This window comes from Cynara cardunculus (assembly GCF_001531365.2).
Source record: "Cynara cardunculus var. scolymus isolate 2C chromosome LG 17, CcrdV1, whole genome shotgun sequence".
In the NCBI taxonomy this organism is placed as follows: Eukaryota; Viridiplantae; Streptophyta; class Magnoliopsida; order Asterales; family Asteraceae; genus Cynara; species Cynara cardunculus.
In genome coordinates this window covers 23083447-23098098 of record NC_037544.1, presented here as the reverse complement: position 1 = coordinate 23098098, position 14652 = coordinate 23083447, and the positions used below count along the sequence as shown (strand labels likewise).

Here is a 14652-nt window from a genome sequence, read left to right as displayed (position 1 = left end):
CGGTTCCCACTCCCACTCCGGAAGGTGTATCACCATTCACTGTCAATCGAAGTTGGTCCATCTTTTCTTTGGAAACGAAGTTATGGGATGCCCCACAATCGATGAGAATGATTACTTCTTCCTCGTTGATTTTCCCCTTAACCTATGGTTCGAGGGGACGACAGTCCAATGACCGAGTTCAAGGACAATTCTACAGCCTGTTCCTCTTCCCTCCCCTTATCTCCCCTGCGATTGTCATCAATTTCGAGACTTTCCAGCTTCTGCAATTCACCGTCAGTGGGTTCGTCTTGCACCAGTAACATTAATTCTTTGTTCTTACACTTATGCCCAACTTTATATTTCTCATCGCATTTAAAACAGTGCTCTTCGCCTGTTTGTCCCTTAATTCCCCCTCGGACAGCCTCCGGGTAGTATCAGAGGAGGTTTTAGTCGTGTACGAAGCTGTGGCCGTTGCTGCCTTGTTTGCTGCAATAGTGTAGCTATTAAGAGTTGTCTTAAATGAATTACCTATAGCTCCCAAGAGTGGTTTATACGTGTTGTTGTTAGCCTTGTATCCTCCCACGACTTGAGTGTTATGATCTTCCACCAACTGAGCTATCTCTATTGCTCTCAGCAGGCTGTGGAGTCTCATCAATCTCACTTCTGTTTGAATTGCACCGTTCACGAAATTCCCTTCCAACACTTTCTCCGGTAAATTTGACAAGGATGCTGCAAGGATCTTGAATAAATGACGATACTCCCTTATAGTACCCTCTTGCTTTAGCGCCACTAATTTTTCCCAAGTTGATCCTCTAATTGTCGATCGGAATCGCTAATTAACAATGATTTCAGCTCCTCCCATCTTACTAACGGTCGTTGACTATCAGTCCATAGTTGTTAAAGGCTCAAGGCGCACTTAGGCGCAAAGGGGTCCTAGGGCCTAGGCGCAAGAAGCAGGCATGAGGCGCAGGCCTCAGGAATGTGAGAAGCATCTTATCAGTACACACACACACTCACACACACAGTTACACACAACAAGTCCCCAATGGAGCAACCACAGTACTTCGATAGAGGTGAAGAGTTTAAAGCATGACAAGTTTTAAGGTCTAGGTATTTATAGAGAAGGAGGCTTGAAGTTCTAAGGATAATTTATTAACACTTATTTTAAGAAACCTAGGAGATGAAAATATGAGAAAACTTATTTAATATTAGGGTTTAACTAGGTATTTAATAACTTTTTATGAGACGCACCTAGGCCCACAAGGCACCTCAGCCAAGGCGCAGTGCCTTAGTGAGCCTCCTGAATACGCTGAGCCTCGACTTGAGAAAAGCCCAAGACCTTGGGCCTTACAAGCCTCAGAGCCTAGGCGCGCCTCTCAAGCGCGCTTTTAACAACTATGGGTCCACTGAAACCAAGCTAGGGCCTCTCCTTCCATGCATATTCCTGCAGTCACCACCTTCTCAGTCTCTTCAAAATGTTGTAATGTTAAGTACCTTTCTACTCGAAACACCCAACCATCTGGATCATCCCCATTAAACATGGGTAACTCTACCCTCCTCAGCCTCAATCACCAGTGAAGTGAATAGCCCATTGGCGGTGGATTTCAAGCCTCCAGTTCCACCAGACGGTGTCCCTATTGGAATCGATTGCTGATCCAGGATCCAACCAAGTTTGCGTTCCTTGTTGGCCCATCAATTCCAATTTCGTCATCAACGCCTAAATTCCATGTCCCAAGCCATCCATTCGTATCAAATTGCCAACATCTTGATTGCAAATCATTTGGATACTAAGCTTCATTGATTGCAGGTTCGTCTCCACCGATTCCAGCTTTTTTCCATTTGCACCGTTTCTTCTAGTGAAACAATCCCACCTTGGTTTTTGGGAGCCATGGTATCCAGAACCACGGCTTGCCCCAAAATGATATGAACTCAACTGAATCAAAGGAGTTACAGGGTTATTGGTTTTCGAGAGCCAGCCTCTCCCAATGGAAAAAAGAAATTACAGAATTCCAAGACACCCTCAATCACCTCTCAATCTTTAATATATATTGGTCCCCCACAAGAAAAGCAAATAAACACTTACGGAAAGCAAATAAACAATTATCGAATTTCCCCTTATACTTCTTTCTCTTTTTCTTTAGTTCCCCTCAAGCCCTCCTTGTATAGACCTTCACTATTGGTGGCTTATCATACTCTTGCACTATGCTATTAGGTGTGAGGACTAAAAAAATGCTTATAAACCTCGTGAGATTTTATAATGCTCCAAGACTTGTTCCTGAAAACATTGTCATGTCATGACAAGTAATAGCTCTCAACACACTCCCTACCATGCAAATGCCTCCCCTCGAAAACAGTGTCCCACAACTTCTAGTCCCTCATATTTACTCAATTAGCCCATTACTATTAAGTATTACACGACTCGCTTTAACAAGCCCAACACATCCTCTCCATCATAGACTGTCAAGAACTCATCAACCTTTCATGTTCAGCCACCCTTTCATGTTTGAGTGGGCTCGACTAATGAATTAATCTTGGCTTGAACTCAACTCGAGCTTGAATAATTTTCTTCAAGATTGTGTTTGAACTTGTGCTAGAATATCATACCAATGTTCCAGCTCGTTTAATGATCGAGTAATTGATTGTTAAATCAAGCACCATCACGATAGCTCGCTTATTAAATCAAGCACCATCCCTCTCTTGCAAATGTATTCATTGCCACCAACCGTTTTGGATAGTCATCACCCTTACCACGATCCACAGATAACTCATCTCACCTAGGTTCGACCTTCTAACTATCGCCACTTCAGCAGTTCTCTGTTGACGTGAATTTCTACGGATGTCCTAACCATCCAACCGCTATTCCATGCCCGTTATCCATTGAGCCTACCCTGAATATTCACACGACCATACCGTCCCAACATCATAGCTCTCACTTCCCAATTTAGATTTTCTCTAGCAATTTGGTAAGAACCAAACAAGTTTATTGAATAAAACTAGCAACTAATGAATAAAGAAATTGGTTACTTTTAGGGTGTCATTCATCTCTCCCAAAAATGTCTAATTTACTGGATATTTGTTAAACCAAAATTTGAGCATAAAAACTATCCTATAATGATCTCCTAGATATAGAGCTAACTAATTATGGAAATACAACTTAATCCTAATTGTAAACATGCATTGGACCGAGTAGTTCATTGATTACCTGCAAGGATATTTAAAAAAGTAAATCACCTTTTTGAATTTAACAATATTAGGGAAGCAAACATTTGTTTTGGGACAGAAAGGGTATAGATGGTCCCTACACAATAACGTGTCTCATTCACTTAATTTTGCATTCTCAAAGTAGTTATTCTCCCCTTACCTCTATAATTTCCATTCTAGATTCTATAGTTTGTTTGTCAAAGATACTTCTAGCAAGTTGTGAAAGGCATCCAACAAAAACTATGGTCCAAATTTTAGGCCCTGAAGCGACAACGTAACAAAGATGATGTAGAAAACACAAATAGAAGTGGACAGTAACAATGGTGGTCCATAGTAGGTCAGTAAATGAAAGTGGTCCAAATTCGTAAATTCCAAATCCAAGATGGTCACAGTGTAAACCATAAAGTTAGGAGTAAAACGTATAATTACTAGTTAATTCATAGTTGCATAGTATATCATGAAACTTCCATGAATTACTATTTACTAGTATTGGTGTTTCATGAGTTCTTTAACTCCTAGAAGGTTTGAAATATAGATCTTTTATTATTCTTCTAATCAATACGAGCAATTCTACTGCATACACAATGTTGGTGTTCTACATGATTCTTTAATATAATGATATCCAAATACAGTCAGTATATGTGGATAACATATATGGACTACAACTATGAAAACATAAAATATTAAAATATGTAGAATAGGCAAAGAGTATTGCCATCAGTTTTTCGGACATGGATAAATCTGCTAACAAGCTCTTAGTTAATAGAATGTAAATTCAGAGATACTTTAAGGACCCAAAAATTCCATAAAAATGTCACTTATATACCTTGAACATCTGCACAAGCCAAAGAGGAAGCTCAATCAATCGATCAGCATAGAGAAGGGTTTCTGCAACAACTACTGGTAATCTAGAATGAAAACATTTATACTTTTCCTGCATTCAGTAGTTGAAATATGAACTCATAAGATATAAAAGATTCCATCATTCGCACATTGGTAAACAGAAGATGATTCAATTCAATGCAAAACATATTCCTATAATGCACACACAACAAGGCAAAACAAAAGGGCAGGGAAGATAAGGCCAACACCATTGGAGAACCAAACTCCACCGGTAACAAAACTAAAAAACCCAGTCTACTTTTGTAAGCACCTCATCTCTCTTCTTGCTCTTAGTAAAAGATGTTGAAAGTTGTCCAAATGAGAACACACACACACACTAGAAGTGAACTTTGGAATTATATCAAATAGTGGCACAAGGGTCCAAAGCTATATGAAAGCATAAACATAAATATAGAAAACCCATACAAATTCAAACAATGAGAACAAGATAAAAAGCCTCAAGCATATAAGAAATGTGCTATAATCTCTAGGAATCTCTTCAACTCGATTACAAGGCCTCTCACCAACAAAAACAATGACAAATAAACAAAAATTATTAAAATTATTTCATGAGCAAGTGCAAACAATATTAAGGGAGAAAGAACTTTAAAATCCACAAGGAACTACAAGATGAAAGGAACTTGGAAAGGTGTAGGTATCATTTAGGATTAATCTATAAAATTTGCAAATTGTAATTACTGACCTAGGGATTTGAAGAGGTAAAGATGAAATAGGTTGGCACAAAAAAAAAGGCTTCAATAGGTTAACATGGAACCCATAACAAAAAGAGAAGTGATATATAAGTCTATAAAATGTTTCACTAAGCATATTGTAAAGAAAGATTCCGAAAAAATGTTTTTATCAGTAATGAAAGCAATAATAGATAGGGTACAAGTTGGGAGAGTACATGTCTATAGTTCGTCATATGAACTATATCGGTTTTACTTGTTATATCTTAGCCCTACAATGAAGCTTTAATGATGTATTTTATACTTAAAACAATGTAAATGAGTAGAAAAGGGTCTTCATGTCGTGGTGTTTTTTAAATGTTAAACATGCTCTAAGTGTATCTGCTGGTGCAAGACCAATAGAAGGCAAAGAAAGCTAGTCCATAACACATTTGCCAGTGAAATCTCGAAGGTGCACAGAAACAATTGAACTTTTGATATTGTCGTTCAAAAAGAGACATGTTGGTGCTGTAAATCACACACAGAGGGATCCAATCTGTCACTGAAATCAGAAGGAACAGCAGGGGATTCAGTTGGGGTCTATACATGTCGGGATCAAAGCACAGTGGGAGGAGTAAACTGATGTAGGTTCTTTATATTGATACTGAAGGACTAATAAAAAAGAAAGTTGGGAAGTGAGGAACATGATAGCCATTTTGATTCATGATCTTATATGATTAGTGAGCAAATAGAAAATTAATTAATAGCAAAAAAAAATACGACACCAAATTTCATTAGAGAACTATATTAAAGCCTCAACCCGAAGCACCTGCCTCACTTGTAATTCAAGCAAACTTCCATATAAAAACTCCACGATGAATAAAATAAAAGAAAAGATACGAACCATGTATTGCTCAAGTGCATCCCACTGATCGTTTCCCTTGCAATGTTGTGCTGCAGGAATTATGTCATGGGAATCATGAATAGCCTCATCCTTTGATGATGTTAGGAGCAGACCATGCTTTTTATAATTTTCCCTGAAATGAATATCGGAAATTATTCCTACAAATAGCTTTAAAGCTTATACCAAGTACAATTGATGACTTGTAAGCCCAAACTCAAGAGATCACTTGCAACTAAAAATAAATAATTAGCAGGAGGCAAAAAAGCTGAGTCTAAAATACTTTGGACAACAAATGAAGAGCGAGACCTGCTTGGACAGCATTTCAACGACATGGCAATGAAAACTCTTTCCAGTTCCCTGGACAAGAAGGCATGAATTTTTCATTCATAAAAAAGTAATCAGAAGCACATGATTGAGAGAATTCTTTAAAAGAAGTTAACATGTGGTATACCTCTTTAATGCTGAACCCTTAAAAAAATTTAGAATTACTGTGAAAACCATATCGTATAGATTTGACTGAACCAGCAACTCAACCAAATTTGGTGGAGGTTTCTCAATCCCTGAAAGAATACATAAGAGCTATATTAATTCTCGTGGCATCTACTTAACAATAATACTACGCTAAATTACAACACTATTCTTCAAGATCATAAAATCAGACCTAAGTCATTTACAGCATCAACAAAATTTCAACCAACATCTCAACATTAGCATGATATAAGTGACTCATAGAGATGGACACTGAAACTGAAGAGTCGGTTAAATAGTATATTTCTTTTACTACAGAGGATCATGTGCAACTATAAGTTCTCTTTTCGCCGTCACTGCATGTCTAATATGTCTGGTCACACACCCTAACCTTTTAATAGTTCATGCATTCATCTTCTCCATTCCACCTTCTCCCTCATCACTTCATTTTTGTTTAACTAATAGTGTGCTATATACAAAGATTAGAGCCTATATATCCTTTAGTATTGATTATTTCCAGATTAGACATTGTATGGACTCCATACGACAATAAGGTGAAAAAAGAACACTTCACAAGTTGGTACCAGTAAATGTCCATTTAATATTTGCTAGAGAGAGCAAATATTCTGCTGATGTTAACACAAACTCATTTTCAAGTTTCTCAATATCCATGCAGGAATCCAGTTTCTGACTTGAGAGATGACCATTAGCTTCTGCAAAAGACAAATAACAGACATCAGTGTCATAATTTCCCAGATAGTGGAAGTAAATGGTCAAATAGGATGTCTTTGGATAATTACCCTGCTCTGGAATTGTTATTCTAGCCTTTTTACTTGGATATAATTCTTTCTGTATAGACTTTCCTTGAAGCAATGGATTGATCCATGCACAGGTTGGACGAACAAGATGCAGTGCATTTATAGTGGCAGAAAGGCAGTTCAATCTTTCTTGAAGAGCCAACGATCTGAGTTGGTAATCTTTCAAAGCTGCTTCACTTTTCAGTTGTATTGAATGAAGGTACATATAACTTGCAGCCTTGCGCCAGTTATGTTGATGCATTTCAAATGCATATAGCAATTTATAAGGGTTTGGTTTTACTGAAACATCTGAACGCTCTGCCTGCACAATATATCCAGAACTGTTACAGGTCGAAGGAATGTTTAATAGAACATCAACCATTATACTTTCGTAAAAGCTGCTACACACCTTCCAAGCAAGCTCCTGCTCAACCTTCTCGGTTAAACCAATAAAAGGCAATTGGCCATCACAAAGAATCTACAACAAAAATGGAAATTCAGGTTTTTGTTCTCTCAACACTTTACCCACCCACCCAAAAAAAGAGAACCTGCAAAAGGTAATCAATATACGACTTACACAACCAACTGAAAGTATTGAAAAAGTAACCTTAATTGCACCACGCTCATAAAGGACGATGATAAAACGCCTCAAGCAAATGTATTTGCTTTCTTCATCTGGATTCGAAATAATTGCGCAATATGCATCATAGTAATCGTTCAAATCAAGTGTAAATTTAAATACATTAGCCCAAAGCCGTCCTTTAGCAGTAGTTGGTGATTCACTGAGAAAATCTTCCCCTGAGTAAGTATCTTTAAGACCCAAAACTTCATCAACTTGTTCAAGAGCAGCAAGAGCAAAATGGCAGGCACCTGCACTCATATTATATTGCTCAAATATCTGCATCGCCCACTGATAATAATGAAGCTTCCAAGCTGCAGGCGAGATATGATCAGCTGCAGACCATCAAGTACATTATATGAATGATAGTGCAACATGAAAACTTTCCACTTTCAACCATCTAGATAGACTTACAGAAACCAAGGTGAGGAAATCTGGATTCATATGACAAACTCTGCAACGACTTTGAAGCCCCATGCAAAGATGCAACTCTGGAGACACAATAACCATATCAGATGCTTTCTGAAATTAGCAAAACCAAGATGCACTAATACAATTAATAAGCATAAGATAAAGCAACACATCCTGCTTAACTGTTATGAGACAAACTGGTAGTGGTTTGCCCTAGCATGCTTTCTATAAAGGTATTCAAACACAAACCCATGTGGCTGTGCCTGGGGGTCCATAATTCGTATGTTCTGTGCTTATTAGAGTTAGGAGCTATGACTGTAGGTTGCACTTCTCCTTGTTAGCTGAGGGTACATTCTTGATTGCCCAGTGTGGGATCATCTGCTCATATACTCCATGATTTGCAGGCTCTTGCCATGACAGCCATCCCTCAACTTAATCCATGACAATTAGTGCTCTTTTAAGGGAAACCTATGGCCTCTGTAAGAAGAATATATGTTGCAAATTATGTTACAAACTGGTTGTGCTTGCTCTGCACCTTGGTTGGAGAAGATGTTTCCAGATGAATCTGAAGAGATCTTGTTTGCAGCTATGTCTTTTTAAGTATAAAACACAAATGAAAGAAGTTTGTTGAAATGTTGTAAATTGAAGCCAAGGACCCAAATACACAGCAACTCGGGAAAAGAAAATGAGGTTTCAGTGTTGGAAGTGAAGGGATTATATATACGCATAGAACATATTTTTACACAAATAAACATTTATAATATAAATATGTGATCATATATAGTTATATACATACACAGCACATGCACACACAGATATATATATATATATATATATATATATATATATATAGCCATAGGTTATTTTGAGAAGTGGTAAATATTTGAGAAGTAAAGAAGTGATCCTAGCCCTTCATACAGTCAAGATCGGATTTGACTGGTCATGAAATGTGGCTTTGACTGGTCAAAATTTGCGGCTATGCAAAAAATAAAGGGAGTAGTTTCGTAACTTCTACAAATAGGACGTAAACAGGTTCATATGTGAACCCGTATGATTCACATATGAACTATATGTTCATATGTGAACCCGCGTAATTCACATATGAACTATTTTAACTCATTCACATATGAACCCGTGTGATTCACATATAAACTAATTAACTGATTCACATATGAACCAGTTTGCCGCCTATTTGTAAAAGTTACGAAACTACCCCTCTATCTTCCGCATACCCATGCGAGGAATTATCCGATGCTTCACAGTCAAAGCCGCAAATTTTGACCAGATGAAGAGCTAGGATCACTTCTTTACTTCTCAAATACTTACCATTTCTCAATGAACCTTTACCTATATATAATATGTATATATGTATATAGATAGATACATGTACTATGTATCATTCTAATAATCAGGTTTCATGGTGTTTCCTGCAAGTGGTCCCCCATGACTTTCAGTGTTGAATGTCATATGATTTTTGTTTGATTTCTGCTTTCTTCATAGAACATATTTTCAAAGGATTGACAAATAATGATGATCTTGCAGACCTTTGATATCGAGGTTATGAGCATACCATAAAGCTACAAGCACTTCACAAGGATAAAAGAGATCCAAGAAACCGTGAATTTAAAATGAACGTACACAGTGCCTGTTTGGAATTTGAATTTGATCTAAATTTTTGGTTGGTTAAATTAAATGCATGACAAAGTATCAGGTGCTTAAGCTTGAGGGTTTTTCAGATCAAATCGGTCTGTTAGCTCCGATTATGGAAGAATGGAGCATCCATTTTGTATCATGAAGAACCACCTGTACCTATTAGTATTTGCTTTCCTTTATTCTATCTGATCTTCTTCTTCAATTAATCAGAATGCATTAGGGGAAACTCTTGAATTTGCTTTCCTTTTGATTTGCTCTGGTAAGTCTACACCCTTAACAAGTAACAACCATCATCTACATTCTACAGGATTGTAGATTGCAGCATATATTGATCCTTATAACTAGAGTTGACCAAAAAAAGTGGCAGATGGAGTATGTTGGTAACATCATATTCTAATTCTAAAACAAATATACATGAAAGAAAACCTCCTATAATTTAGATAAATCGATCAATCAAGCACTAGCATTCAAAGAAGTTATCTGCTGTGTTAGAAATATCAGGTACAGTGGCTACTAAAGAATGCTGAATAGGGCTAAACATACCTGTTGTGATGTTGTGATGTTATACATACCTGAAAAAGCAGCAAATAGCTTCATGAACTTTCTTGTCAGTAGAAGTTCGTGGTGTTTGACGGTGTGCTTGTGCAAGCAGACAACAGCCAAGAAGGTGAAGGAGCATGCACCATTCATCATTTACACCCTGGATACTGCTAGATAATTTCTCCTTGAGAAGATTTTGGTTCACCAAAGTAAGAAGATGCTTAAGAACAAAAAAAAAATTAGTATGTTTCTTGATATCAGAAAGTGTCATGATAGAGCACTGTGAAGATCAGGTAATAGAAGCAAAGTGACAAACCTCAACAGCATCAAACTGTCCATGTTTAAGCAAGATCAAAGCAAGCATAGTTGAGCGAGACGAAAAAGAAGACGACCCATCTTCACTCCTGCCCCAAACTATCCAGCTTATGAAGTTCCGTACTGGAGCAATGAAAGAGCTGGGGTGAGGAAGATGTCTTGAATCAACACGGCTCTGATCTCCAAATGAACTTTGATGATCAAGTAAGAGAATAAAAGCCAAAGTGAAGTCACATTTGCCAAGCTTGTCATTCCATGATCTTCGGTCGATGCTGCTATCTGATAGAGCATAAATAAATAAAAATTGTGCAAACTATACACTAACAGGAATGGAATTAATGACAAAGAAATGTGGAGGAGTTGATATCAACACTGAACCAAATTATTAGCATGTCTTCCCTCTGTAATGTCAAAGGATGAGCACAGCTACAACAAAGTGTGTGCAGTGCTACTAAGTAAATCAGCCAACACAAAAAAACATGATCAGGTGAAGAGTTTAAAGTTAAGATACACCTACCAATTTGTAATAAAGAGAGTTGAGAACTGAAATCTTCCATGGCAGGTGATTCACAAGGTCTGGTTCCAAAGAAATGTATTATATGCCACTCAGTAATAATTTCTTGAATCAATGGAAATAACTCGAGTTGCACCCTGGAAACATCATCAGGTAACATATTTATCTGCATATGGTGAAAATAAAGAATTAAGCTTCCATCTTTCTTTCGCCTTTTTCTTGTAGCATGTACTCTCCAAAGTTAACAAAAGAAACTACAGAGGTTAAAATACAATGTTCAAGATAAAACGTGGCAAAATGATTAAGCCTACAGAAGGCATCCCAAGGATCCAAGACAAACCAACTTTATTCCACTGTGACACACTTGTTATCTTGGCCAACCTTTAATTTCTCTTTCATGTACATAGCGCACTGTGGTGCTTGTACACCAGCACAGATAGAAATAATGCAAAGGATGAATATCAGTTATATGGAGAAAGTAAACACGCAGTTTCCCACAACATCAAATAGGAAGCAACTACGAACTTCTGCCACCTTTACTCTAGTACTCCAAACTTATATTAACCATTTAGCAAGTTTATGTACTTATCACATACATTTAAAAAAATAAGCTGAACAAAGGAACAACTTCAAAATGTGTTGACAAGGAATGTGAGGAGATGAAAGATGAGGTGGGTTTTGGCTGTACTTATAGGGGGTTTGGTGCATTAATCTGGGAGATGAGAAGTCTTTTTTGGAGAAGTCTAGGATATGAGAATACTTTTTTTTAAAGACATAATTTCACTCTGATTTATGAGGTGCGCCTAGGCCCAACAATGCACCAGGCGCAGCGCCTTAGCTCGCCTCGTGAATGCGCCTTGCCTCGACCAAAGAAAAGCCCAACCTCCTGGGCCTTATGCGCCTCAGAGCACCTCAGGCACGCTTTTAACAACTATGATGTACGTGATACATAGGTCGTTAGGTACAAATACAAGGCTAATAACCATGCTAAGATACACATTGCCTTTCAAGATTAAAACGTCAACTGCTAACCTGGCCACCTAACTTCACCATGTAGCTCAGCAGCAATAACATGTCCACTGCAGATTCAAACATCACTTTGGCAACTTGTGACGTCACTTGGACTGTTATGCAAGCACTAATGTCAAAAATTGCTTCATAATCCAATTTCTGTTCAATCTTTTGAGGCACTAAAAAGTTCAAGTACTTTAATATAACATCCACAACTTGGTCCCACATCGAAGCTTTGCGGTACAAACCATGAAGAGATAAGAACATATCTGCAGAGAACTTCCGAAGAATTTTGTGGTCACCCACTTCCTTCTCCCATGCAGTATCAACACCTACCTCCGAAACATGGAGAGCTGCTATTGAAGAAGTAGATCTGGTTTCTAAAGTCTTCAACAAACACCCAACAACATCTTCAGGAGACATAGATGGTTCACTGAAAAAAGATTCATAAAATAAAGCAGCAGCGCCTTTTCCTAGCTGTTGGCTAAGGCTACTGGTGCATCGCAGCACCTCAAAAAGTACTTCCCGTTCAAGATCACCAGATAAGTTGATCCTAGAGCTTGCAATTTCACCCAGTTCATCGAAAGACCCTGCAACAAAAGAAAATAATAAAAAAACATTGCATATGATATGACATTAGTGAATGAACAAGACCATGCGGATAGTTAGGGGTATGCATGCTGCAGTTTGTTACCAAAACAGAAACTGAGAGAGCACATTTGGCACCTTAGTTTTCAAAACCAAACTCTACAATTTATGGGGTTTTACTATCATTCTGTTCAAGTTCCAATTATATGTTTATTGGGCCTGTTATTGAGCTCATTAAGGCCTTCCTTTCAATTGGAATCAAGATTTCAACAAATTATGCAACACGGTTACATTTCTAAGCCAGTAAACTGCATTATTTTGGCAACAACTTGAATCCAACCCATGGTTTGGTTTCTATAGAAGCTAAAAACCAAAATGCACCAGAACATTATTAGAGTTTGTTGGCTCAGTTCTGTAATTCTTCAAGTTTTTGAATCAGTTGTATGCCCCTATTAGAAATTAATTGACAGCTTAGATATGTAAGCTTACCAAAGGCAAGAAGCTCTATATCCTCCAAACAACGCAATACAGAAACTGAGGATTTTCTTATTAAACCAATAGCACCAGAAGCCGAATCAAGAAGTAACCCACACGGTGCATTCTTGTTACACCAGTTGTCCAAGTAGTGCGAACAGAAGTTCTTCCAGCAGTATAGAAGTGAAAGAGAACTCCTGGAAACACCCTATGACAATTAACATGGTCGTCAGTTCCACATTAACCACACCCTTTAGGAACATGGAAAAAACATAAGAAGAGATTGTTCTAAAAAATAACGACGATAACAGATATTATAATTGAAGGGGTATAATTGTTAGATGAAACCTCATGCTCAATTACAGAAACGATCTCCTTTTTCATTCCATCAGCGGTTAAAGAGTGAAACTCAGAATCAGTCAAGTGCTTGTTATGTTCTTGTAGTGTTGCTCGGAGAACAGAATTATGGTAAATGCCAGGAAGAAATAGCATACGCAAGAAGATTGTAGACACATGAGGGGAAATTTGCTCCTGCAACATTTTGAACATACAATTAATCGTAAATTGCACAGCCACATGTTAATAAACTACCACCATGATAACTTATATGATACTAAGAGACAAGGGATCACAAAAATACAAGTTATAGCAACATCCACATAACTGCTTCCTCGTTGGCAAAAAATAATATGTTGAAGTTCAAAACAAATGGTTTAATGTTGTACGAACAAAACATTTCAGTGTCGCCATAATGATGTTGAAAGATCGATATGATGTGTAAGGCTAAATGTTGGCCCTAATTTATGCAAGCCCTGGAGGGTGCCTTAAACATTTGTTGGTGACAAATGCTGCTAATAAGGACCAATTTACCACATATTAACGAACAACTTCGCCTCTAAAAATGTCAGCTACGCTTTTACTCTCTCACTCATATGATCATATTACAGCCTATAAAATACATGGTGACCACATATAAGAAGATGAACGTGTAGACGGAGGTAAAAAGCAACGACACCTGACAAACAACAGAATAATCCATGATTAGCATACACTAACCTAATTTTAAGACAAGCAGTTCAGTATTTACAGTTCAATGGTGATTCCATGCATGAGATTTGTAGAGTAGATATATCAAATATAATTAGATCTGAGTTTGCCTAATTAATTGTTTACGACTAACATTAATTTTTGAAGCGGTCAGCAGCAACTAGTCAGTTCTGCAAAAACTATTGTTAATGATTCACTGAACAGGCATCCTTTATCATTTAAACATGGTAAGGCCTATTTCTCAAGCAATGATCCTTATCTTGGTACACAGTATACCCCCACAAAGAGGTGGCGTATAATATTACACAAGGCGGCAGAAGAAGTTATGATATTCAGAGACATGACTGTCAGAAGAATCTATTGTATTCAGAAAAAAGAGAAGACGGTAGCTTGCACATAGTGATGTCACCTCAGCTTTATGGGAAATGATATATCCAAACCTTTAGTGCATTTTCAGAGATCTGGAGACATGACCACTACTGGCATACATTCTTTGCATATTGCACATGCTAAGAGCTGTGAAGCCTGCAAGAGGTATGCAAGAATCTGCTTGTAATAGGTCACAGTAAGCATACAGTGTT

The 14652-nt window shown here is 37.6% G+C and overlaps 1 protein-coding gene across 4 annotated transcripts in view; it reads right to left on the bottom strand.

Annotated features, from left to right (window-relative positions):
- Positions 1–14652, bottom strand: part of LOC112500328 (nuclear pore complex protein NUP160) — a 42302-nt gene that overhangs the window by 10149 nt on the left and 17501 nt on the right. For 3 of the 4 annotated variants that reach the window (XM_025103788.1, XM_025103790.1, XM_025103791.1), the window contains 15 exons: positions 13373–13555; positions 13040–13232; positions 11984–12552; positions 10955–11117; positions 10439–10716; positions 10155–10342; positions 7933–8009; positions 7477–7853; positions 7309–7377; positions 6903–7221; positions 6687–6815; positions 6086–6194; positions 5941–5991; positions 5635–5767; positions 4007–4114 (listed from right to left, as the gene is read on the bottom strand). In XM_025103788.1, the coding sequence (XP_024959556.1) occupies positions 4007–4114; positions 5635–5767; positions 5941–5991; positions 6086–6194; positions 6687–6815; positions 6903–7221; positions 7309–7377; positions 7477–7853; positions 7933–8009; positions 10155–10342; positions 10439–10716; positions 10955–11117; positions 11984–12552; positions 13040–13232; positions 13373–13555 (2946 nt within the window). The remainder of the gene's footprint in view (positions 1–4006; positions 4115–5634; positions 5768–5940; positions 5992–6085; positions 6195–6686; positions 6816–6902; positions 7222–7308; positions 7378–7476; positions 7854–7932; positions 8010–10154; positions 10343–10438; positions 10717–10954; positions 11118–11983; positions 12553–13039; positions 13233–13372; positions 13556–14652) is intronic. The other variant, XM_025103789.1, reaches the window with a different exon arrangement.